The sequence below is a fragment of the Leopardus geoffroyi genome, chromosome C1 (assembly GCF_018350155.1).
Source record: "Leopardus geoffroyi isolate Oge1 chromosome C1, O.geoffroyi_Oge1_pat1.0, whole genome shotgun sequence".
NCBI classification, from domain to species: domain Eukaryota; kingdom Metazoa; phylum Chordata; class Mammalia; order Carnivora; family Felidae; genus Leopardus; species Leopardus geoffroyi.
In genome coordinates, this window is record NC_059328.1 from 189,117,282 (window position 1) to 189,144,438 (window position 27,157).

At 37.0% G+C, this 27,157-nt stretch overlaps 2 protein-coding genes across 17 annotated transcripts in view; one reads left to right on the forward strand and one right to left on the reverse strand.

Moving 5' to 3' along the window:
* Nucleotides 1-137: 137 nt before the first annotated feature.
* Nucleotides 138-25,379, reverse strand: WDR12 (WD repeat domain 12). Of its 4 annotated transcripts, none has more exons than XM_045480807.1 (14): nucleotides 24,979-25,158; nucleotides 24,303-24,419; nucleotides 20,595-20,689; nucleotides 17,251-17,345; nucleotides 16,065-16,171; nucleotides 14,850-14,965; nucleotides 14,257-14,411; nucleotides 12,495-12,540; nucleotides 10,250-10,335; nucleotides 4,365-4,505; nucleotides 4,160-4,265; nucleotides 3,863-3,995; nucleotides 1,720-1,792; nucleotides 138-748 (listed from the first exon to the last, which is right to left on the reverse strand). In XM_045480807.1, the coding sequence occupies exons 2-14, from the start codon at nucleotides 24,341-24,343 to the stop codon at nucleotides 671-673; spliced, it is 1,272 nt and encodes a 423-aa protein (XP_045336763.1). In that variant the 5' UTR covers nucleotides 24,344-24,419; nucleotides 24,979-25,158; the 3' UTR covers nucleotides 138-670. The 4 variants fall into 4 exon arrangements, with proteins under 4 accessions (XP_045336763.1, XP_045336765.1, XP_045336764.1 ...); XM_045480809.1 differs by having other exon boundaries at nucleotides 24,958-25,158; XM_045480808.1 differs by having other exon boundaries at nucleotides 24,913-25,158.
* CARF (calcium responsive transcription factor) overlaps nucleotides 25,081-27,157 on the forward strand; it is an 83,401-nt gene continuing 81,324 nt past the window's right edge. For 11 of the 13 annotated variants that reach the window (XR_006713103.1, XR_006713102.1, XM_045480793.1 and 8 more), the window contains exon 1: nucleotides 25,522-25,631. The gene's annotated coding sequence lies outside the window, so the exon portion shown is untranslated. The other 2 variants (XM_045480794.1, XM_045480795.1) reach the window with 2 other exon arrangements.

Genomic DNA, 27,157 nt, shown 5'->3' on the forward strand with positions numbered 1-27,157 from the left:
TAGGCTCCATGCCCAACACAGGGCTCGAACTCATGACCCTGAGATCAAGACTCTGGTATCAAGAGTCACACACCCTACTGACCAAGCCAGCCAGGAGCCCCAGGATTCTAACATATCCTTAATACAAAGCACTTCACTTAAAATACTCCAGCAAACTCTTAATTGGCAGCAGGATCTATATGTTTTAATGTTGAATGCCCACAAAATCTTATGATAGGTTAGACATCACTTATTTTACCCAAAGCAAAGTGTTATTTCTAATTTTTCCTAATAGAATTTATTAGTTTTCTTAAGATACTTTTCTTAAACAGCTAACATAGGAATACTTAAGTGTCCCCATCAGAAATAAAAATCTGGACAATTACTTTAAATATATGCTTTTACAGCATTTCAAAAACAAATCTTAATTCAAACCAATACCTCTAAAAGGAAATAAAAATTCAGTTTAGTTTCAAGAGTTTGCATATGGCTGAGAAGGCAGGTCACTTTTACATTTTAACAACACACACTACTATATAATAAATACAAAATAAAGAAATAGTGATAGTTATCATCAAGGATGAAACCATAAACTTTAAGAGACTGCTTTCTGAACCGTCACTGATGCAATCTGAGGATTCTCTATTTCATTTACAGACACAATCTCTGTAGTCAAATCTATCATTCACTTTCAAGCCCCAACATGAGAAGTGGTAGGTGAATATCTATAGGAATACAATTTATTGTCTGCTCCTCCACTCAGAAGTAACTGCGTAAAGGGAGAGAAAAAAAAAAGCACAAACATATAAGTAAATATAATTATTTCATATGATAGTTAAACACAGTTAAATACCGATGATTCTGATTTACGGAAGGACTTAATGGATAAGCAATTAACTCTCATTGAGAGTTCATACTTAAATGGACCCATTACATCAGTTTTCACTACCATATTATAATACACTATATTAAAACCATAAGAGACTCTAAAAAACTGAGAATAAACTAAGGGTTGATAGGGGGTGGGAGGGAGGGGAAAGTGGGTGATGGGCACTGAGGAGAGCACCTGTTGGGATGAGCACTGGGTGATGTATGGAAACCAATTTGACAATAAATTTCATATTAAAAAAAAAACTTTAAAAATGATCACTTGAATTTGGTTGGGGTGTGATACACTACTACTGTACTTTCCAAGAAACATTTAAGAAATATAATAAAATTTAAAAGTTTGAGGGAAGATATAGTTTACCTATTTAAGAAAATTAAGTTTTATAGGAAAGTATATTAACTATTTGCAGGTAAATGGATATTACAAATTATTCAAGTAGCTCTAGGATCTGTATTTGGAAAGAATTCTTAGGCAATAAGAGCTAATATTTATACGTAAAAATAAGTAAATTGTAATCCTTTAAGCAGACTTTATGGCTAGACTTATTCTATAAGATTTTTTGTAAGTAGAAAATACTTAGATCCAGTAAATCTGAAGGAGCAAGTTTATGGAGTTAAAGCAGTTCATTACAATACTAGAGAAATAAACTGCTTAAAACTTTCCAAATTTTACTACTCCTAACAGTTAAGGACAAATATGTTTCTTCTTTGAATGAGATGTGAGATTTTATGAAGAATATTAAGGGAAACTTAGAATACAGAATTATAATTATCAGATATATTGAAAGTAGTAACTCTCTAAATATAAGCACCAGATTTATTTTTTCCTTTCACCAAATAACAAATTCTTACCCCTGTGTCTGTCCAGTCTACACTCAGAACTTTGTCTTCATGAGCAGCCAGATCATAGAGAGGAGCCTTACAACTAAAAGATCAAAGTATTACCATGTTATATGCAATTCAAAGTATTAAAAAACATACATGACTAATCACATATAATTTTCTGAAAACTTTACCGACTTTACCATCCTTGCCCCAATAACCAGTTAATCTTAAAAATCCTGAGTATTTACTTGATTGGCTCTGTTGATTTTCCCCTATCGTTAGCAGAATACAGAGATTTATTGCAATAAATATTCAAGAAAAATGCTATTTATTTATAAATATTTATTCATAATTAGGCCCATTTTCATATTCCTTGACTATTTTCCTTTTACCCTCAAATCACGACTTTATATATCCTTTGTCCATCCGTATGTATGCTGATAACTCTCAAATTTGTATCTTTAGCCCAAACTTCTCTCCTGATTTTGATATGTATATCCAATTGCCTGACATGTGGTTATCCCATGGGCACTATGAATTTATTTATTTAAAAAAAATTTTTTTTAATGTTTATTTATTTTTGAGACAGGAGCATGAGCAGGGGAGGGAGCGAGAGAGAGTGAGGGAGACACAGAATCTGAAACAGGCTCCAGGCTCTGAGCTTTCAGCACAGAGCCTGATGTGGGGCTCGAACCCATGATCCGTGAGATCATGACCTGAGCCGAAGTCAGACACTTAACCAATTGAGCCACCCAGGCGCCCCCGGCACTACGAATTTAAAATAACCAAAACAAAACTCTTGATCTTCCCTCATAAACCTGTTTCTTTTACTCTTTCCATCACAGTAAGTTGTACCACTAATGGCCTGATTGCACAGGCAGAAAATATGGCCATTATTCCTTGATTCCTATCTCTATATTCCATCCATAAGCCAATCCTGCCAAAGAGCGGTCTTCAAAATATACCTAGAATCCAACCTAGGAACTCTCTGCTTCCATTCTTCCCACCCTATTTAGAACCCACAAATCCTTCCCCATAACATTTAGAATGGAACCCAAATTTCTTAGCTTGGCTCCTAAGGTCTTGCTCAGTATACTACTACCTGTCTCATGTCCTGCCATTCTTCTCCTCGCTTACTCCACTCCATCAACACTGACCCTCTTGGTATTTTATCAACATGCCAAGATTTTCCCTACCTTATCTGCTGTTCTCTCTACCATGATTTGTGCATGGCTGATACCTTCCCATGTTCAATTCACTATTATAAAATCACCTTCAAGAATAGCCCACCCCTAAAGAGGCGTCCCTCTACTCTGCTTTACTTTCTTCACAGCACTGCTATCAGAAACTATGTAATTGCTATATCAAGTATCCAACTAAATGTAAATAACCTTCTAGGTATTAACAAATCATGCATCATAAGGTAGTATCAGGATGTTAAAATGCAGATTTCGGTAAACAAAGAACAGGTATTTGATTAATGCCTCTCCATTCTACCTGTAAAAATATGTAAATACACTGTGTATGCATTTCACTGGGGACACTCATATATACTAGTAACAAAAAACTTTAGTATCTAGTTATCTTTTAAAGTATGTATTTCTATGGGGCCTGGGTGGCACAGTCGGTTAGGCACCCGACTTCAGGTCACGATCTCAGTTTGTGAATTGGAGCCTTGCGTTGGGCTCTGTGCTGACAGCTAGGAGCCTGAAGCCTGCTTCCAATTCTGTGTCTCCCTCTCTCTGCCCCTCCTCTGCCCACGCTCTCTCTCTCTCTCAAAAATAAATATTAAAAAAAATTTTAATATGTATTTTTATTTAATTTTCTATTAATATATAATTTATTATTTGTGCCATTTATTATAGATTATATTTATTATATAGATTATAGTGCCATTTATTTAGAGACCATTGCCTTCTACTTTTATAATATCACATTTATATTAAGGTTCAATATAAATTTTTTCAGAATGCAAAAAATAACCTATCAACATGAACCAAATTCCTTTGCTCCTGGCTTTTCTTTTTGACACCAATATTTATATCAGGTCATAATCAAAACTTTTTTTTACTCTTCTGCTTTTGGATAATCTTTTCAGCATTCATTTCATTTTCTCTGTATATAATAGTTATTTCAAGTATCTTCTTTGTAGATCATAAATAGGATTTACCTTCTTGTATCCCACAGTTTCACAATGTTATCTAAAGAACCTGAAATCAGCTGCTGCTCATGGGTAGGAGACCACTTTAATGATGTGACCCAGCCTGTATGTGAGGTTAGGGACAGCGACACCAAAGAACCATCTGAACAAAATTTAAAAAATAATAATTATTGAATTTTAGAAGAGAAATAGGAGAACCAAAAACAATATTTGTAGAAAATTATCTTTTTTTATACACATTTCTAGTGGTAGGAGAAACTGATGTTATTTACCCATATTTCTCCTCTAGGATTTTACACACCTCACCTTTAGTTCGGGGATCCCACAGCCTGATATGCCTATCTGTACTTCCAGACGCTAGACGTTTACAAAGCGGAGAATAGGAGATACAATTAAACACTCTATTTCCTGTCTGAAAAACAAGGAGGAAAGAACATTTAAATGGTGAGCCAGAAATAACCATCTCTAGAAGCTCAGAGTTAACCAGAGTCACTGGATTTTGAAGTCTTACCAAAGTTGACTTAAGACTGCCAGACTCAACATCCCACACTCTAATTGTGTGGTCCCAAGATGCACTGCAGATTTCTTCAGCATCTGACCACAGAACCGATGAAATTGCTTCTTTGTGCCCAGAGAGGGTCACTATGGGAGTCTAGAAATGAAAAGATACCCAAAGGAAAGGCATTTTTAGTTTAGAGTAATTGCAACAGTAATAGTATTTACTTCTGAAGCCCATACAGCAGATGCTTTATCTTTCATATCTTGCCTTATTTCTTCTTTACAACAATCATCCAAAACATATATCTGATTTGATTCCATAAATGAAGACAGGGAAAGTGAGAAAGATAACTTGCTCAAGGTCATACAGTTTATACATGGCAGACTGAAGTTTGAACCCAAATATTACTTAAAGCTTTGTAGTCTTTCCTCTACATCCTACTACTTTTCCATCTGTTCTACTTTTTATTTTGAGAAGTATTAATATTAACACTAACTTAACTCTTTCATATGTACATGTTACATGTAGAAGTTAGTTGAAAAAGATCTGGGGTCAAAGAAATCTAGGTTTGAGACAAGGTGCTGCCATTTTCTTCCTAACTCTTCCAGGTAAAAGTATCTCAATAGATTACTCTCACCATTTCCTCAGCATCTTCTAAGTTATACTGTCCAATCTTTAAATAATGCCCATGGTCCATTTATTAATACTACAAAATCTCTAATGTTTTTTCTCAATTAAAATCCCCAAACTAGGTATAATATCTATCTTAAAGAACAAGTGAAACAGAGAAAGAGTTCTGAAATGGAAGACAGTTAATCTACGTTTGTAACTGCTATATTTAACCTCCTTAAATATCATTACCTCATCTGTAATGTGAGTGGCTTATATTAGATCAGATATCAGCAAAGTTTCTCGGTAAAGGTTCAGAAAGTTAAGTATTTTAGCCTTCTAATGTCTGTTGTATACTCTTGTTTTTAAAACCACCTAAAATCGTAAAAATCATTCTTGCTCTCTGTAATACAAAAATAGGTCACAGCCAAATCAGCTGTTAGGCTATACTTTGCCAACTCCTATACCAAATGATCCCTAAGTCCAATCTTCTAGCTCTAGAATTTTCCTGAGAGAAGTAAAGAAGCGTAATAGAGGAATGAGGAACAGAACAACCTCGGTTGTGATCCAAAGCAAAATAAAAAGGTAAGAAAGATAATCCAGCAGAGACACTGGGATAGAAAACAGCAAGGTAGCGGTGCCTGGATGGCTTAGTCAGTTAAACGTCCGACTTCAGGTCATGATCTCACCACTTGTGAGTTCTAGCCCTGCGCTGGGCTCTGTGCTGACAGCTCAGAGCCTAGAGCCTGCTTTAAATTATGTCTGTCTTTCTCTGCGCCTCCCCTGCTCACACTCTGTCTTTCTCTCTCTCAAAAATAAATAAACATTAGGGGTGCCTGGGTGGCTGAATAGGTTAAGTGTCCAACTTTTGCTCAGGTCATGATCTCATGTTCGTGTGTTCGAGCCCCACATCAGGCTCTGTGCTGACAGCTCAGGGCCTGGGGCCTGCTTCCAATTCTGTGTGTCGCTCCCTCTCTTGCACTGTCTCTTTCTTTCTCAAAAATAAACATTAAAAAAAATTAAAAATAAACAAACATTAAAAAAATTAAAGAAAGAAAACAGCAAGGTAAAAACAAATGGGCAACACGAGTTTTAGGGAATGATAAACTGTTCTCTACCTTGATGATGCAGTGGTTACATAGTCTATGCATTTATCAAAACTCAAAAGTTATACACCAAGAATACAAAATCAATGTACAGAAATCTGTTACATTTTTATACACCAATAATGAAGCAGTAGAAAAAGAAATCAAGGAATTGATCCCATTTACAATTGCATCAAAACAATAAGATACATAGGAATAAACCTAACCAAAGAGGTAAAAGATGTGTACTCTGATAACTATGGAACACTTACAAAAGAAATTAAAGGGGACACAAAGAAATGGAAAAGCATCCCAAGTTCACGGATCAGAAGGACATTATTAAAATGTGTATACTACCCAAGCAATCTACACATTTAACGCAATCTCTATCAAAACACCACTAGTATTTTTCACAGAGGTAAAACAAATTATCCTAAAATTCGTGCGGAACCACAAAGATCCTGAATAGCCAAAGCAATCCTGAAAAAGAAAAGCAAAGCGGGAGGCATCACAATTTTTGTATTTCAAGCTATATTACAAAGGTGCAGTCCTTAAGACATTATAGTACTGGCACAAAAACAGACACATAGATCAATGGAAGAGATTAGAAAACCCAGAAATGGACCCACAACTATATGTTCAACTAATCTTCGACAAAGCAGGAAAGAACATCTATCCAATGGAAAAAAAAGTCTCTTCAACAAATGGTTTTGGGAAAATTGGACAGCAACATGCAGAAGAATGAAACTAGACTACTTTCTTATACCATACACACAAATAAACTCAAACTGGATGAAAGACCTAAATGTGAGACAGGAAACCATCAAAACTCTAGAGATCACAGGCAGCAACCTCTTTGACCTTGGCCTCAGCAGCTTCTTACTAGACACATCACCAGAGGCAAGGGAAACAAAAGCAAAAATGAACTATTGGGACTTCATCAAGATAAAAAGCTTCCGCACAGCAAAGGAAACAATCAGCAAAACTAAAAGGCAACCTTTGGAATGGGAAGAGAGATCTGCAAATGACATTATCTGATAAAGGATTAGTATCCAAAATCTAGAAAGAACCTATCAAACTCAACACCCAAAAAACAATAATCCGGTGAAGAAACGAGCAGAAGATATGAATAGACACTCTTCCAAAGAAGACATCCAGATGGCAAACAGACACATGAAAAGATGCTCAATATCACTCATCATCTGGGAAATACAAATTAAAACTACAATGAGATACCACTCACACCTATCAGAATGGCTAAAATTAACAACTCAGGAAACAACAGGTGTTGGTGAGGATTCGAAGAAAAGGGAACACTTTTGCAATGCTGGTGGGAACACAAATTGGTGCAGCCACTCTGAAGAACAGTATGGAGGGTCCTCAGAAAGTTAAAAATACAACTACCCTATGATCCAGTAATTGCACTAATAGGTATTTACCCAAAAGATACAAAAACACAGATTCAAAGGGGTACATGCAACCTGATGTTTATAGCAGCATTATCAACAATAGCCAAACTACAGAAAGAACCCAAGTGTCCATCAACAGATGAATGGATAAAGAAGATATGGGGTGTGTGTGTGTGTGTATGTGGATGAACATAGGGGAAGGATAAAAATAAGAGAGGGAGACAAACCATAAGAGACTCTTAACTACAGAAACAAACAGGGTTGCTGGAAGGGAGGTGAGCAGGGTGATGGATTAACAAGGAGGGCACTTGTCTTGAGCACTGGGTGTTGTATGTGAGTGATGAATCACTAAACTCTACTCCTAAAACCAGTATTACACTATATATTAACCAACTAGAATTTGAATAAAAAATAAAAATAAAAAATAAAGGGCCAGCACTTAAATTACACTATGTAGCACCAGAAATCGACAAAATGATACACACTTTTTAATAGTAACTAAATGTAAACATAAATTATGTGTTAAATAAAATCAGTTATGGCATTAAAAATCTGGCCATATTGAGTGCTGGTAAGGATGTAGAGTAACTTTGATTCTTTTTATACTTTCAGTGGAAGTATAAACTGATATAACCATTTTGGAAAACTTTTTGCCAGTATCTAACATTTGAAAAACTCAACCTGTGCATACCCTGAGACCCAGCAATTCTAGTTTTGCAATTCTACATATGCAGAAATTACTGTATAAGTACACCAAAAGAAAAGTAAAATGACTAAAAAATTTTTTTTAATGTTTATTAATTTTTTTTGATAGAGACAAAGCACCAGTGGGGGAGGGGCAGAGAGAAAAGGAGACAGAATCCCAACCACGTTCCAGGCTCCAGGCTCCAAGATATCAGCAGAGTCCAACTTGGCACTTGAACCCACAAACTGTGAGATCATGACCTTAGCCTAAGTTGGCACCCCTAAAATAACTTCTTTTAATGTTTATTTTTGAGAAAGAAAGAGCACGTGCATGGGGGGGGGAAGGGCAGAGAGAGAGAGAGAGAGAGAGAGAACATGCCAAACAGGCTCCACACTGTCAGTGCAGAGCCCAATGTGGGGCTTGAACTCATGAACCATGAGATCATGACCTGAGCCAAAATCAAATCACGTAACTGACTGAGCCACCCAGGCACCCCAAGTATAGGAGCTTTCTTAGCAACGTTATTTATGGTAGCCAAAACTGGAATCAACTTAAATGTCCATCAAAAGAAGAATGGATAGGGGCGGCCTATCCATTGGATTAAGCATCCAACTCAGGTCATGATCTCATGGTTCCTGAGTTCGAGCCTTGCATCAGATTCTGTGCTGACTGCATGGAGCCTGCTTGGAATTCTCTCTCCTCTCTGCCCCTATCCAACTCATGCTCTCGCTTTCTCTCTCTCAAAATAAATAAATAAACTTAAAAAAAAAAAAAGAATGGATAAATTCTGATATAGTCAATGCAAGAGGATGCTATACATTAATGAAAAGAACTATTACGTGCAGCAACATAAAGCGAATCTCACAGATTATCACCTGAAGTTTAAAAATTAATGTAAGGTGACACAAGACAGAACAGTGATCACCTTTATGGGCTACCAATTGCAAAGCAGACCAGAGGGAGTCTTCTAGGGTGTTGGTAATTCTCTATGCTTTATTTGGGTTGTGATTACTCGAGTGTATGTTTGTTAAACTTCACTGTACACTTAACTGTACGTATGTCAAACTTTAATTGAAAGAAAGGAAAAAAAAGCTACCTTCTGAGGGATTAACTTCTCTAATTAAAGAAATCTTTTTCTACTCAGATATTCTTTAAAGGTTGACCAGAGATATGCATCAGTAAATTACCACTTATCCAATTGGTGAGGCATTTATAGCTTTAACTTAAGACTAAGTGATAGGGAAATTAAGTAGCTGCCAGATCATTCCTCTTGCAATTCAGCAGTCCATGTTTAAATGTACTAAGAAATCATAAACCACTTCTTTCAGTTGGAACTGGTTAAGTGCTATTTTTTATTACATTTTATGTGACTCTGATTAATCATTTTATGATCATACTTTATTCCTCCTTTTCAACCGTTTTTATAAATTATTTTATTTGTAACTACAAGAAATAATGTGCAAATGTGTTTTACTGTACATTCATTACAGCTGTGAGAAAATGAATGGAAAACATGTCTTCCTAAACCTGATTCAGTATTGTCCTTCTCATTTTGCGTATTAACTTGGGCCAGATCATATTATGACAAATATTTTCCTAACAAAACAGAACAAATAAGAATATGAATGAACTTTCTGACTTTAATCTAACTGGACTAATAGCTAAATGACAGAATCAAACTCAAATTAATTTTGACTTTCTATTGATTTAGGAGATATAATTAGCATTCCTAGTAAGAATTATATTCTCAGTGTATGAAACAATATCATTAAACAATCGAGGTATTAAAATGTTTCACTTAATTTGGATTCAAGCTTTAACAATTAAAAGATTCTACTAAAAATTGCATCATGGGATCAAATACAATAGCTAAATAATCGACCTACCAATCTGTAAGCCTGGCTAAATACCACTACATTCAAAGACTCAGATAAATGTAGCATACTACAGTATTTGTAATAAAAATTTACCAATCTACTATAAGAAAGCCTAATTATGGTTAACAAAGCAACGCAAGAAAAAGGGAAATTTAAATAGAAAAGATTAAATTGTCATACATTTGTCAGTACAGACCTCAGCTAAATATAGTAAGTTCTCAAAAATACTTACCCTTGTCAGTCCCAACTGCTCTGTTTTCTGTTTCTTTCTTGGTCGATTTGTGGATTCCTCCATTTCATCTTCTTCATCTGTAGGAACTGTATCACAGAGAATTAGATTTGATGTTTTAAAAATTTAGGGTAAATATTAATTGCAAACAGTTTTAAAAGAATTCTTACATTTCTGGGTATATGTTTTCTTAACTGGTTAGGGAATAAATATTCCTCCTTATTTTGGTTAAAGAAATTTACATATAAAAACAATACCTGGGTTATTAGTCTTCCAAAAGGAGAAAGCAAAAAATAGAGTACATTAAAATCCTAAAAGCCTAACCAGTTTGATATCTTCCTATGTCTTTAAGATCATTATGAATATTCATCACTTTACCATATCTATGAAAAATTGCTTACTATTAGTTATAGGAGAGTTCTTTTTTTTTTTTTAAACACTTTTTTAATGTTTTTATTTATTTTTGAGACGGAGAGAGACAGAGCATGAGCAGGGGAGGGGCAGAGAGAGAAGGAGACACAGAATCCAAAGCAGGCCCCAGGCTCTGAGCAGTCAGCACAGAACCCAATGCGGGGCTCGAACTCACAGATTGTGAGATCATGACCTGAGCCGAAGTCAGATGCGTAACCCATGGAGCCACCCAGGCGCCCCAGGAGAGTTCTGAACACATTGTATTTTTATTATGACGAATGGAGTAACAACAGGGTGCCTGGGTGGCTCAGTTAGTTAAACATACAACTCTTGGTTTTGTCTCAGTCATGATCTCATGGTTTGTGAGATCAAGCCTGTGTTGGGCTCTGTACTGACAGCAAGAAGCCTGCTTGGGATTCTCACTCTCTCACTCCCTTTGCCCCTCCCCTGCACACATGCAGGCACACACACACTCTCTCTCTCAAAATAAATAAATGAACATTAAAAAAAAGAAGGGAATGACAGGTAAACAAACACATTACATGGAGATACAATCCAGTTATGCTTATTCTTCTTGACTATTTCACTTTTATAACAATGAATTAAAAGTATTTCAGATTACAAAATATTCCACAAAAGGAAAATTATCCAAACAACTTTCTGCCTCAAACCTGTGTGCTTTAAGCATTACTGAGAAATCTACTAAAATGACTTATCTTTATTTCCTACTACTGACACTGTTTAAGCTTTTCTTGATCCCCCAATTCTACTTTGTGAACTGTAGTTAGGGTATTATACTATAATAAAGCAATTCCCTCAGAAGTAATAGGGATTCTGCTCTATTTACCTAGGCAATCTGTGGGTCTTCCCCCTCTTTTCTCCTCACTACTCTCAAAGCACCTTCCTTTAAGAGTCCTCCTTCCTCCAACTCTTCCTCCAAATTATCCCTTCTATGTTTTCAAAGTAAAAAAATTAAGTTTGGCAAAACTACACCGCAAAAAAAATTTAAAGGGGCACCGGGTGGCTCAGTTGGTTAAGCATCCAACTCTTGGTTTCAGCTCAGGTCATGATCTCTGTTTCGTGAGTTCAAGCCCCCTATTGGGCTCTGCACTGGCATCGTGGAGCCTGATTGGGATTCTCTCTCTCCTTCTCTCTGCCCCTTCCCTTCTCTTCCCCCTCTCTCTGCCCCTTCCCTACTTACACTGTGTCTATCTTTCTCAACAGAAATAAACTTATTTTTTTAAGTAAATTAGCTTAACTATGAAGTTTCCCCTTTTTCATTTTTTTTAAAGTTTATTTATTGAGAGAGAGAGCATGGGCGAGGGACAGGCAGAGAGAAAGAGAGAGGGAAAGAGAATCCCAAGCAGGCTCCGCGCTATCAGCACAGAGCACGACATGGAGCTTGATCTCACAAACTATGAGATCATGACCTAAGCTGAAACCAAGAGTCGGATGCTTAACCAGCTGAGCCACCCAAGCGTCTCTTAACTAAAATTTCTCTAACAGTGGAGTGTTATCAAAGTGACTCAAGCTATTTTTGCTTATTTCCAGGTTCCTGAATAAGAGAACTCTGAGAACTAAGCAGTTATGTCCCATTGCACCAATCACGTTGTTGAGTTACATGCAGCAATTCAGTCACATGGTTCAATAAATAAGGGGGTAATAGATAGAAACACATTTTGAAACACAAAGCATACTAATTTTTCTCGATATGTTCCTTTATTTGTATCCTAAAAAGCTCTGATTCATTTTTATGGATCAAAATGGGGGTTAAAAAATCTTCTTTCACTGGAATTCTTGGAACATTTTTAGTAAGTCAAAATAAACTAATATTTACCTGTAGACCAGATCTTTAGCATCTTGTCCCAGGAGCCACTGCAAAACTAAAAACATACATGAAGAGAAAGAGTATATAATATAACCTATCGTATTATTTGCCTTGATTTTTCTATTTATAACTTAAAACCTTTACTTTGCTCTGAAATCCTTTACTACTATTGTACCATCTGCATAGCTTTCTAGTCTCCTGGAAGTTGTATCCACAATCTCATGACAACTGAAGGCATTGCCATTCTTACATGGCCCTGTGCCCTGGCTTTGGTTGCATAGATCGAGGTAGGCAACTGATCTACAGAGTACCGATAAGTCTCTCCCTCCTTCAGGACCTTTTTATGAAAGCCTATGTTCCAGAGAGTTGAAGTTCATCTTCTCCAGGAACTGATGGTAAAGGGTGTGAAACCTAGGAATACTGAAAGCCAGGTTTTATTGTCATGTGGAAAAAAGCCAGTTTAGGGGCACCTGGGTGGCTCAGTCGGTTAAGCATCTGACTTCGGCTTAGGTCATGAGCTCATGGTTCCTGGATTGAAGCCCCACATCAGGCTCTGTGCTGAGAGCTCAGGGCCTGGAGCCTCCTTCAGATTCTGTGTCTCCCTCTCTCTGCCCCTCTCCTGCTCACGCTGTCTCTCTCTCTCAAAAATAAACATTAAAAAAAATTTTTTTTAAAGAAAAAGCCATTTTGAAGTGAAAGAGAAGAAGTCAACTTAGGGAGATGAGCGAGGAAGGGAGAGGAATGTGCTGGCCACATGCAAGCTCAACTCCATTGGTTCCTAAGACTCAAATGCATCCTCACCCAGTTAGTGATGTGATTGCTTATTCCTTCCTGGATCTCACAAACTTTTTTTTTTCATTTTTAAAAAAATGTTTATTCATTGTTCAGAGAGAGAGAGAGACAGAGTGCAAGCAGGGGAGGGGCAGAGAGAGAAGGAGACACAGAATCCGAAACCGGCTCCAGGCTCTGAGCTGTCAGCACAGAGCCCAACACGGCGCGCGAACCCACGAACTGTGAGATCATGACCTGAGCCGAAGTCCGACGTTCAACCGAGTCACCCAGGCACACCTGGATCTCACAATCTTTTCAGCTGAAAAAAGTTCAAGATGAGTTTCTATCTCTTATAGCGAAAGGTAGAGTACAGTTAATTCATTTAAGTTTGGACTCAACAACAGGTAAACCTTCTTTATGGTTCTATATGAATAATCATAAATCTTTACCTTTGAATGCATCAAGGGTCCTCTAATATGCTAATTGGCAAAGAAATGCTGAATACTCTTAAACCCAACACAACTCAATGTGGTTTAGGAAACTTTCAAACAGCAAGAGAATTTATAACTCCTCATATGTCAATAGTGTTGTACTCACGTTTTTTTTCTTTTTTTACCATTTTGTCACGATAAGAGTAAATCAGCAATAATAGTAAAACAACCTCTATTAACACAAACCTTGAGTATGCTAAGGCTTAGATGATCAACTCGATTTTTTTTCAATTGATGAAAGCACTGAGTAGCTAGAAGATTGAAAATGTCAATCACTATGATTAAAGTTAAACTGCTGGTTTACCTGATTTCTTAGAATTTCTGCAGTAACCAAAAAAACCCAGACTGAGGAAGTGAATTATCTCTCATTGAAAGAGTATTTACTTTGGGTTTGAAATCATATTCTTTAATTACCAACTGTTATGATTGTAGGACAATGAAGAAAAAATTGTTTGGATAAGAAGCTCAAATTCTAATTGAACAGTACTAGTAACACACTAGCTACTTACTTTAGTTCCTGTGCTATCAACAGCTATAGAATCCACACTTCCAGCATGACCTCTGCAGCAGTGCAGGGCTTTCACTTTGTTTCTCTCTACATTCCACTCCCATAAGAGAATAGTCTGATCCATAGAGGCACTCAATAGTAGGCAAGACAAACTGTCTGAAGAAAGGAGAATACAAGAACAAATTAGCACAAAAATTTTAAATACATTAAGTTCTAAAACTGAAGAACTGATTTTTTTGTTGTTGAAAGACATTAAGAAGATAAAAGAGCTATATGCCAGCTTTGAAAAAGAAGTAACTTACAGTATAAAAGGATGATCCTTCAAAAATACTATAAAACATGAGTTTAACACAATATTAACTTGAAAGTGCACATTATCTGCTATGATTTTAAAAATGTATGGATTGAATTCTACCACTTATGGATTTTCTTACATAATCTTTTTCTTCTTCAACACTGTATTTTTGAAAGACCTCACAATAACCAAGGCACATGGCACTTCCTACCCCATCCCCATTGTGCCCCAGCACTGAAAATGGCTTATTTCCAGTTCCCTGTTCAGGATTACTTTCCATTCAAGCAGAGAGTCCTAACCTTTTTTCACCCAGGCCACATCTTTTACAACATCTGTGTGTCCCACAATTGTCATTATTGACTTTCCTTCCAAGGACCAGATCCTCGAAGTCTTATCATAAGAACCAGTCAAAATCCTATGAAAAGAAAAAAACCCTTATGAAATACAAAAAGCAGCTTTTTCAAATCCTGAAATCAATTATATTTCTTTTTTAGTGTTTATTTTTATTTTTGAGAGACAGAGAGAGAGAGAGAGAGAGAGACAGAGCATGAGGGGAGGAAGGGTAGAGAGAAAAGTAGACACAGAATCTGAAGCAGACTCCAGGCTCTGAGCTGTCAACACAGAGCAGGATGCAGGGCTCGAACTCACGAACTGTGAGATCATGCCCTGAGCTGAAGTCAGACACTCAACTGACTGAGCCACCCAGGTGCCCCAATTATATTTCTAAGGCAATTAAGTAAACCTTGAGATTATACTTTAAAGAGGTTTTTAATATGAAGACTAAGATTTTAAAAGACATTAAATCAGATCTTACCTGTGATTTTTTCTGACCTCCTAAAAATAAAAACATAAGTAAAAAGCCCTAGACTTCATTTTAATTACTATTGTAAACATTACAACTCAGGGAAATTGCTTGTAAAGCCTAACTGCCCTTTGTACTTAACCACTGAAAATCATTCAACAGAAAAACAATAAAACCATCTAAGATAAAACTAAAACCAGTAAAAACATCACTTGTGTAACAACTCCAGGAAGATATTCTTTTAAAAATGTAAGCTTGTACTATGATCCAGTCTCAAGACGCTTTTCAACAAGTAAGGCCACTGAGGGTTTGTTCTGAGCCATCCATACCTTCTCAGATCCAGTCTGCCCTTTTTAGCCCTATACCATGATCTGCATCTTCATGGTAGTAAGCCAGGACATCTGTGGTTATAAGAGGGTTTTTTTTCCCCTCTATGGAACAAATTATATCTTTGGTCTTACAAGCAACACACAAAAATAAAATATTCTAAGACACTTGACTTATTCATGTATAGACAAATGTCACTCCAACATCTTGGGAAGGAAAAGATATGCTTCTTCTTGAATACATTGAATGTAAAGATCTTGGGCATGGACACTGATACATATATCACAAAATTACTTTTACAAATAACACAGAATCAATCAGAGAAAAATATTCACATAGTGCAATTAAAAAGACTGATGGAAGTGGCATAATAAAATGGCAATACCATTCTTCTGCCCCTCTGACTGAACTGATCCAATCATCATGGAACAAGCATTGTTCTGGCTGAGGTGCAGTGTACTTCTCCACATATTCTAGTTCCACAACCTCTTCCTAGTGACAGAGAAAAACCAGAAATCAATCAGGCAGTAGTTCCAAAGTAGTATACTACAAACATAAAGGACCCCTTGTTTATTACGTCTCTTTCATGTCAGTCCCCTTCATAACCCAGAAATTTGGAGCCATGCAAAAGGCGAAAAACTTTATCTGACCTAACAGTGTGCAAACAGTAATATTAACGAATATTAACAAGCTTGGAAAATTTATGCTGAAAGGGGGGTAGGGGGATATAAGGAACTTTAAAAAATAAAATTATAAAAGCATTCTACTTAATGAGGATGATAACAGTCCTGAATACGGATAGTCGTGATAGATGCATAATATTGTGAATATACTTAATGCCACTGAATTACACACTTAAAAATGATTAAAATGATAAATTTTATGCATATTTCATAATTCTAAAACTTGTCAAAAAATTATAAAAGCAATTACAAATTACATTTTAAATTATAAAAGCAGTATCAAGGAACTTTGAAAATTAGAGGAAGGGGGAACCGCTATAAATCACAATTGTCTAACCCAAAAGTTTTTATACGTGCACAATCATTTTGTGTATCTTTTTTTTAAGGTTTTTTTTTTTTGGGGGGGGGGAGAGAGCGTGCGCGCATGCATGAGTGGGGGAGGAGCAGAAGGAGGGAGACACAGAATCTGACGCAGGCTCCAGGCCGTCAGCACAGAGCCCGATGTGGGGCTTGAACTCACGGACACCGAGATCATGACCTGAGCCGAAGTTGGACACTCAACCAACTGAGCCACCCAGGCACCCCTCATTTTATACATCATTATTGGTAATAAACATGTATTTGGTATTCCCTTTCTTGATAATTCTTCCACAAATATGAAGGTTTTTTATTTATATTCATTCATCTACATTTCTTGAGTAAAACATTCTCAGAAGAGGGGATTTCAAAATTGAATATACAAACACTGAAGTTCAAATTTCTAGAAAAAAAAAATACTAATAAAAAAAAAAATCTTGGTTGCTAAAGATTCAGTCTGATTCTAAATGTTTTCCTACATTACCTGAGAACACCTTACATAAAACAGAGCAGGTAAACATTTGAACTTACCGATGAGATGTTTTCCAGTTCCATGTGTTTAAGTAAGGGCATTCGCAGAAACTGGCCCTTGATGAGGAAATCAAATTCCACATGTTTGTGTAACTCTAAAGAAAATGCATAATAAAATGATCACTCTTAGAACCTGAAGTGACATTGGCAGAGGTATATGAGAAACCCCAAAACAAACAGGTATTTATTATTCCAGTGTGGCCTCTGAGTTTCTCCAGAGTTTCTTCATGCCATAATCAGGCCGTGTATTCTATTCCAGTACACTGTGTGATTTTTAGGAACAGAGGACTTTGTTCTGTTGGTGTAATTTTTTACTATTGTTGTTTCTATTATTTCTATTTAAAAGTTATTTACTGTTATTTATTTCTATTTAAAAAAATGTTATTTCTACTTAAAAAAACTTTTGGGGCACCCAGGTGGCTCAGTCGGTTGAGCGTCCAACTTCGGCCTAGGTCATAATCTCACAGTTTGAGTTCGAGCCCCACGTCGGGCTCTGTGCTGACAGCTCAGAGCCTGGAGCCTGCTTCAGATTCTGTGTCTCCCTCTCTCTCTGCCCCATCCCCACTCATGCTCTGTGTCTCTCTGTCTTAAAAATAAATTTTAAAAAAAATTAAAAAAAAAAACAAACTTTTTATTCTATGGAAAATTCTAAATATATATAAAAGTAGAAATAACATTATGAATTCCCACCCCCATCACATACTTTGATAATTACCAACTCACTGACAATCATCTATACACCTCTCTCCACTCCTCTGCTGGTTTATTTTAAATCAAACCTTAGAAATGTTATCATTTTTATCTGTAAATGCTTTAATATGTATCTCTAAAATAAAAGGACCTAAAGTGATATTAAAAAATTTAATCATTATTGCTTTTAATATCAAATAGCCAACGCTCATGTTTCCTTCTCTTTACAGTGAGCTTTTTATTTTTATTTTGTTTTAGGTGTATTTATTTATTCAAGTCATTTCTATACCCAATGTGGGGCTCGAACTCATGACCTAGAGAGGAAGAGTTGCATGCTCTTCTGACTGAGCCAGAGAAGTGACCTACAGTGAGCTTCAGAATCAGCATCCCAAGTCCACATATTATATCTGATTAATATGTTTTATTTAATCTTTAAGAGTTCCCCCTCCTTTTTTCCCCGGTCATTTATTTGTTAAAGAAACTCGGGGGGCACCTGGGTGGCTCAGCTGGTTAAGCATCCGACTTTGGCTGAGGTCATGATCTCACAGCTTGTTGAGTTCAAGTCCCGTGTCAGGTTCTGTGCTGACCACTCAGAGCCTGGAGCCTGTTTTGGATTCCATCTCCCTCTCTCTCTACCCCTCCCCTGCTTACTCTCTGTCTCTCAAAAGTAAATAAACGTTAAAAAAAATTTTTTTTAACAAAAAAAAATTAGGTCATCTGTCTTCTAGTATTTCTTACATTCTGGTTGATTACATCTCCATGGTGTCCTATAAGATGTTCCTCTACCACCTACACATCCTATACACCAGGCAGACCTAAACAACTGATTACACTTCAGGTTAGCTTTGTTTTTCTGGCAAGAATATTTATACATAGTATTATGTGTTTCCTATTGCATCACATCAGAAAATGCATTGTGTTGTATGTCTTTCTATGATGTGATAATCTACATCTGGACTCTGATATTGTCAGCCTGGTCCCATCCATCCTAATACTCTCCGTCAGCCTTTCAACACGTAATAAATAGTTTTAGTAGCTACTGATAATCACTACTTAAACCCATTATTTCATTTGGAGTTACAAAATGCTAAAAATTATTCATTCTTTCTGCATTTATTAGCTGAAAGAATTCTCTCATTGGATTATTTGGATTGTTGCCTTTTAAAAATCTGAAATCTGAATCATTTGCATCTTCAACTCAAGAGCAATCAATGACTTATTTGATTATTCAAAAAGAAACCAACATTCAATCTACAACTTTAGAAAAATATACAACTCTCTGGGTAACAACAAACATCCACACACTGGTATGACAAAGATTCTATTACAAGAATAATTCTTATTCTAGTTCAAAGACTTTTTCAGCAAGAATATATGGCAGTGTTTATCAGAATCTTTACACATCAACTGGATGAAATAAAGACAAGGACCTATGGGAAGTGTTATGTGAATATCTCTCAACCAAGAACAATAGCTTAAATAGCTTGCTAGTAATGAAAAGACCGCAGACTCTGCCCCCTCCCACCAAAAACAAAAACAAAAAACTGTTCATAAACATCATCTCAGGGTGTTTGGCTGGCTCATCTGGAAGATCATGAGTTCAAGCCACAAGTTGGATACAGAGATTACCAAAAAAAAAAAAAAAACAAAAAAAAAAAACAAAAAAAAACCCTCAAACTTAAAAAAAGTTATAGGATTATTAGAAGATAGAGAAGAGGAATATATTAGGCATTAGTTTCTAACTCTCAACTCCTCATTCCTCCAACTAGGGTAGAATCAACAGAAACATCTGGGTAAAAATGTTTGTTTCTAAATGGTGACTTCATTGACAAATTATATTTTTAAAGATCATGCTTCATGTTATTTTCAACCTTTCATGTTTAAATCTTCTATTTTATGTATGGTTCCCTTACTTTTCAATATACATTTGATTATAGACAATTTCAAACATATGCAACAGTGGAGAATAATATAGTAAACTTTCATATACCTATCACCCAGTTTTAACAATTATCAACTCCTGGCCAATCTTGTTTCATCAATATTTTTGCATACCTTGTTCATATGAATTTTATGGGCTAATAATTTATTTTCATACAACAGCATGTTTAACATTTATATCTCTTAAATGTTTTACTTGATACCCTTGCATGTTTATAAAATTTTACCATTAATTTTTCAATGAATTCTAAATACTTAATACTAGTATTAGTATTGGCATCTATTATTACACAAAATACTCAAATAGTGACAATGTCATTTTGCTTTGTAGGATTGTAGCAACTGGGGCTCAAGCACCTAGATACTTGTTCTATGCTTACCAATCCCAGATCTCCCTAGGAAAACCACAGTGTCATAACTATTACAACAAAATTGTATTCCTAAATGCCAATCACCTTATATCCATATTGCCTTTAAAGCAGATTAAACTGAAATAAATAAGAAAGAATTTTTCCTGAGAACTTGTATTTCAAAGCATTTAAAAAAGTATCATGTAGCAGGGAAACTCATAATTTATAAATTTTACCATTACAAAATGCATACGGTATTTTAAAATAAGGCTTAAAAAAAGGAAACAAAATAAAATGTGATATATTTTAGTGTAGTTAGTGGCAATGCACCCTCTCCTAATTTCTCAAAGCATGTATACCTACCATTTTTGGCCTCCAGCAATTTATTGATGATGTTACTAAGGTCAGCAATTTCAGAGGCTGCAGGAATTGAGAAGGGAACATCATCTACCACATATCTATAAAAAGGAAATGATATGTCAAAGTCAAGTCTATGGATTATTTTAACAAATGTGCATTTATTCATTCAGCAAATATTTACTGGGTATCTAATACATGCCAGACATTTTGCTACATGGGGTTACAAATGAAGCAACCCGGGTTCCCCTAGTTCCTCTATAATTTCTATGTCTTTATTGATATTTTGCTCATGTATTATTTTCCTGGTTTCCTCTTATTCTCTGTCCACGGTTTTCTTTAGCTCTTTGAGCATATTTAGGAGTATGCTGGGCTAGTTGACCTGCCCTGCAAGAAATGGTAAAAGGAATTCTTCAGGCTGAAATGAACAGACATAGACAGTAACTAAAAGCCATATGACGCAGTATAAAACTCAAATACAGTTAACTACTGGGGTGTGTGGGTGGCTCATTCGGTTAAGCATCAAACTTCAGCTCATGTCATGATCTCGTGGTTTGTGAGTTCAAACCCTGCATCGGGCTCTGTGCCGACAGCTCAGAGCCTGGAGCCTGCTTTGGATTCGGTGATTCCCTCTCTCTCTACCCCTCCCCTGCTTGTGCTCTCTGCCTCTCTCTCTCTCTCAAAGTTAAGTAAACATCAAAAAAAAATTTTTTTTAAATGCTTATTTTTGGGAGTGCACAAGTGGGGGAGGAGCAGAGAGAGGGGGACAGAGGACCTGAAGCAGACTCTGCGCTGACACGCTGACAGCAGTGAGCCTGATGTGGGGCTCGAACTCACGAACCACAAGATCATGACCTGAGCTGAAGTCCGCTCAATCAACTAAGCTACCCAGGCGCCTCCCCCCCAAAATTTTTTAATTGTCAAAAAGTTAAATATGAAATTATTTTTCATATTTATCTAAGTATATACTCAAGTATATACCCAAGAGAAATGAAAATATATGTCCACACAAAAACTTACACACAAAAGTTCCCATCACCACTCCTTGTAACAGCCAAAAGGTGGAAACAATCCAAACGTCCATCAACTTAAAAATTGCAAACAAAATTTGGTATGTGGTATATCCATACAATGGAATATTATTTGGCTCTAAAAAGGAATGAAGTACTGGTACACATTACAGTGTGAATGGACCTTATAAACATCATTCTAAGTAAGTGAAAGAAGCCACTCACAAAAGACCACATACTATAAAATTCCCTTTATATTTAATTGTCCAAAACAGACAAATCCACAGAGATAGAAAGTAGATTAGTGGCTGCCTACGGCTGTAGTTGAAAGGATTAGGGGGTAATACCTAAAGGGTGATAAAAAATGTTCTAAAATTGTACTGATGGTTGTTCAATTTTGCAAATATACTCAAAACCACTGAAATGGAGATTTTAAAGTATGAATTCTGCTCTAAGTGAATTATATCTCAATAAAATTGTTACCACAAAAAAAAAGTCTAAAGCGTGAATTAAGGCTGTAGTTGTGGGGAATGGAAGTTTCAAAAGATGTTAAGATAGAACCTACGGCTCATCAAGACACGGTATAATAAATCTCTTTTTACTACAATGGGGTAGGGTTAGGGAAGGGGGCTTCAGATCTTATTAAAACGTACATCGTAAAACAGTAGGTCTGAGGTGGAATCTGAGATTCTGCTTTTTCTAAAACCTCCCAAGTGATGTTGATGCTGCTAATCTTCAAACTATACTTTGGGTAGTAAGATTACAGCTCTATTTATATGTATCATGCTTAAAAAAAATGTAAATAGTAATTTAGGATTTCCAAAAGATAACAAAACCTAGAATTAAAGTTTTTGGTTTTTCCTTTCACCTACTATTTGGTCAGTAAAATGAGAGGGTGGGGGGAGTAGCATAATTCACATACACGCGTATATGTAAATTACATACATATATGTGAAAAAATTATCCCCCTCTCCATTTTACTTACCAGAACATATAATGTATAAGAAGCAAGAACTTAATTTTTAGGTTTTGTTAACTTTTTGAAGAATTTAAACACACACATACATATATGTTTATCTATCCTTCTCAGGTTAAAACACAATGGTCTATTATTTCTTAAAACTTCATGTGAATCACCAATTATCGCAATTAAAAACTTCAATTAGAAGAAATACGGCGGTCATGCTATTGCACCACATTCCTTGAGAAATATGCAGACCAAGTATATATACTCATGTGCATTGATAATACAATTTATCTATACTGTAAGTAAGAATACAAGAGTGAATATGATTTACTAGGTCAACTCATACAGCTCCAACACATAATTTTATTTTTTTTTTTTTTTTTTTTTTTTTTTTTTTTTTCAACGTTTATTTATTTTTGGGACAGAGAGAGACAGAGCATGAACGGGGGAGGGGCAGAGAGAGAGGGAGACACAGAATCGGAAACAGGCTCCAGGCTCTGAGCCATCAGCCCAGAGCCTGAGGCGGGGCTCGAACTCACGCACCGCGAGATCGTGACCTGGCTGAAGTCGGACACTTAACCGACTGCGCCACCCAGGCGCCCCTCCAACACATAATTTTAATTGAAGTGGGAGTTATCTAGCTTACAACTGGCGATAGCTTGTTAATACAACAAATATTCACTATTTATCATCAGTATGAGAAGAACTTGAAAAACATTCGTTGATTCCGTCAATCCAAGAAGAGTAATACAGTCCCTACCATCAAGAGACTTACAATATAGCTGAAAAGACACTAAGAAAAGTTAGTAGTGTAATGTACACCAGAAGACTGAATACAATTAGATTTCAAACAAATGCTACTCACCTGGGGACCACTGGTAAAAATGTTCACATATACATACACACATGTATATACATACACACATACAGACATACACACACACGCATACATGTGTAAAGTATGTATATGAATATACGAACCTGTAACTGAAAGAACTTCACACTATTACCAAAAATTAGTTCTATAGGGGTGCCTGGGTGGCTTGCCTGGTTAACCGTAGGACTCTTGATTTCTGCTCAGGTCATGATCTCATGGTTCCTGAGATCTAGCCCCTATTGGGCTTTGCACTGACAACATGGAGCCTGCTTGGGATTTTCTCTCTCTCTCTCAAAATACATACATACATACATTCATACATAAATCTCTCAAAATAAATAAACAAACAGACATTAAAAAAAAAAGTTCTACCAACCCCCATTCAGAGCTCCACTTTCTAGCCTGGTTTAGAAAAGCACTGTCTATTATCTACCTAAAAAAATAATAGTAATAAACTTGTGTTTTGAGAAATGGTGAAACATCCCTAGCAGGCAGCCTGTAAGGACTCGGTCCATTTTTCATTCTTAAAATCACATGTGCTTCATTCAGGAATCAAAGGTGAAGCCCCTCAAAGCCCTCTACAGTCACAATTCAAATTATATACAGCCTTAGAAGCCAGGCAAAAAGGATCGGTGATATCAGATGTAGATCCCTGAGAAATCCCGGCAAGGTATCGCTTCCGCTTAATCGGAAAACGCGCTCAAGCCAAGAGTAAAGCCCAAAAAACAAACAAAATAGGAGTTGGGGGAGGAATTGTGGGCAAAGACAACCGAGGCTCCACAAAGTCATACAGAAGGAGTTCTTGGAAAAGATCCCAGGGAGGCGAGAGGAAGAGAGGAAAGAAAAGGACGCTTACTTACTTCTTATTGTCAGTGAAGAAGCGTGCCTGGAGCTGAGCCATGGCGAGGAGTATACACAAGACTTGTCTACCGAAACGAAAGGGGGTAATAGACAACAGGCGCCCTGGTCTTTTAAGACTACAAAAAGAGGTAACTCAAAATTAGCTTGCACAGGTACGCAAGAAGCTGCCGTGTTCCGGGCTTCGGTTTTCTTTCCTCCGGCCTCCTCAGCAACCACGAGGTTGCTCACACACCGAGACCCAGCCCACAAACATCAACTACCTATTCCTAGATACAGGAATCATCGATAGTAAAGCATGTCTTAAAGACGGGGTGTCCCTAATTTTTTTAAATTTTTAAAAAAATATTTAGAACTGTTATCGATTAAGAAGAAACAGAAAAGGCCCAATTTAAACTGCTGCTCTATCTTTTTAATTGTAAGACGCTGTCTTCAGACCTGATACTTCAAACACAACTCCTAGACACTACCATTCCCAGAAAGCAGCGCTTCTCAGACGCAGTAACCACTGGGAATGGTAGTCTTTTTTTTTTGCCATGCTGTCCTCAAGATAAATTTTATCCGTATTAAACCTTCCCAACCGCAGCCAGATATCTATTGTACTTCCTCTACCTTCAGCTTTAATTTGCTAAAGACTTTTTGGCTTTATTTTCTTACGCATACTCCCAATCACTCTACCGAGTCTTTCGGAGTACCCCGGCCTCCGGCTTCAGGCTCTAGATCCAGTGAGAGTAGGAATACGCGTGCGGAAAGCGAATCAGAAGACAAACGGCCGACGGTGGCCGACTGTGCTCTTGTCTCATAGTACTACGCTGCGCGCTCTCAGAAGGATGCGCCTGCGCATTGTGCTGGTCTCCATGGCAGGGCCTCGGAGCCAAGACGAGGTTGAGTAGACTCGTTTTGAATTTTCTCCCCTCTGCTCCTGCACTTTGTGGACTTCCCTCCTCGCCCTGTAGGGCTCTCGGAGGCGGCGGGACTAAGGGAGTCGGAGGTTTGGCTGAGCTGTCTGCGCCCACCGACCGGACGCTGCCTCCCAACCCCCATTTCTTTCCTCCTGCCTCTTCCTCCCGTCACCTCCTGACCCTCCTGCTCTCTGAGCAACCGCCGGTCCCCGCCCCCAACCGGCCCCGGGTGGTGCCTTCCGCACCCCGCCTCGGGGCCTTTTCGGGGTCCCACACAATGAGGCCTACTACCCCTCTCCCAGGACTGCTCTCGCGGGCCTCGGGAAAGCAGGCTGGAGGTGGAGGTTAGGTGTCTGGAGGAGGGTTGCTGAGCTTCAGGACGCGCCACCGTCGCGGAGAAGTATCCAGACGCCTGGGCAGGAGCGCCCGGTGTGTGGTCCTTTTAGCAGCCACGAGCCCCAATTTTTAGGTTTTTTTGTTTTTGGTTTTTTGGTTCTTTTTGTTTTCCCTTTATGAGCCCCATTTTATCTTCTGTTTAGAAAGGGAAAGGCGTCCTCCCGTACATTCTCAGACTACGCTTTTTGACTTTTGGTGTTAAAGTTACCCAAAGGCCTATGTCTTAACTCTCAATGGTCGGGAGAATTACTCTAATTAAATTTAGTTGTTTCGCTGTGGGAGGATGGATGGAGAGATACTATCCAGATTTCAAAGTCACTTTTTAAGTCGTTCGTCAGAAAAGCTCCAAGAGGGGGACTTCAAGAGAGAGCAGTTTAGAATCAGGCAAAACTGGATTGCAGAATTTGTGGGCAGAGCAGTATGTGCAGGTGAAGACAACTAAAGCTTTCCTTTACGTTGCTTAAAGATGTGCTACAATTAAGTAGACACCTGGTATTTAAATCAACCATAGACTATGAGAAAGTATTTACACAATTGTAAGCGAAGAACAATCTTTTATTGGAAAGTAATGATAATGAAAGTAGGACTATTTTCAATTCACTCACCTTTTTAGAATGCGGCCTCTCGAACCTGAAATGTTTCAACTACATATTAAATCTCTGCCACACTTGGGTCACTGTGAGAATTAAATGCCACATAGTAAATGTTAGCTATTGTTACCATCACGATAATTTAGATGTCCAGTTTGACTAGAAGTTCTGCCAACGTGAGTAAGAGAGAATAGTCTCGTGGTTAGAGGAATAAAAAACCTCTATGCTGAAATCCTATCTTGCAAATAGAAACTGTGGTCATTTAACCATGTGATTCATTGTAATGGTGAGAATGATATGCCTTAAATAAGTTAGATCACTCACGTGAAGCTTGAACACTTTCTTAACTGAAGTGTTGCTCTTCGTATTTTCTGAATCTGGTAGTCGTGGAAAGAAATTTGACAGTTTTAAACATTCTCCTTTAGTTATAAGTGATTTTTGAGTTACAGCAGTAAAATTGCCTGAATTAAAATTCATAGGGCCTGAAATAATCTTCAAATAATTAGGTTCTTTTTCAGATAATTTTTTTACTATTGATAAAGTATTGATTAAAATGTCTTTTAAAAACATACAGGGGAGCCTGGCTAGCTCCGTTGATGCAGCATGCAGGTCTTGATCTCCGGGTTATAGGTTGTAAATTAGAACCTCAGGCTGGGTGTAGAGATTAGCTAAAAATAAAATCTTAAGAAAAACAACAGCAAAAAACATATAGTAAGATTAATAAATTTTAGTGATTGTTATTTTGAAATTTACCGTAATAAGAAAGTACAATACCTGATGGTACAGATTGATCTTAATTTTAATTGAAAAATATGACCAGTAAGATACAGAACCTAAGTATGCTTAATAAGATAAAACTTCAATTTGCCAAGCAGAAATGTTGAATTCACTAAAATACATGTCTTCATTTGAGACCTTCCTTTGGTTAAGGAAAATTATAAGTGTTTCAAAGCAACTCAACATCCACTG

What these genes read in the sequence shown, in the direction of transcription:
- WDR12 (XM_045480806.1), bottom strand. Translation starts at nt 24,343, where the DNA reads ATGGCTCAGCTCCAGGCACGCTTCTTCACTGACAATAAGAA. An exon ending in GTCAGAGGGGCAGAAGAATG is followed by an intron (nt 14,966 to 16,064) that starts GTATTGCCATTT and finishes TTCTTTTCATAG; the next exon opens with GATTTTGACTGGTTCTTATG. An exon ending in AAACTGTGGGATACAAGAAG is followed by an intron (nt 1,793 to 3,862) that starts GTAAATCCTATT and finishes TTGATCTTTTAG; the next exon opens with TTGTAAGGCTCCTCTCTATG.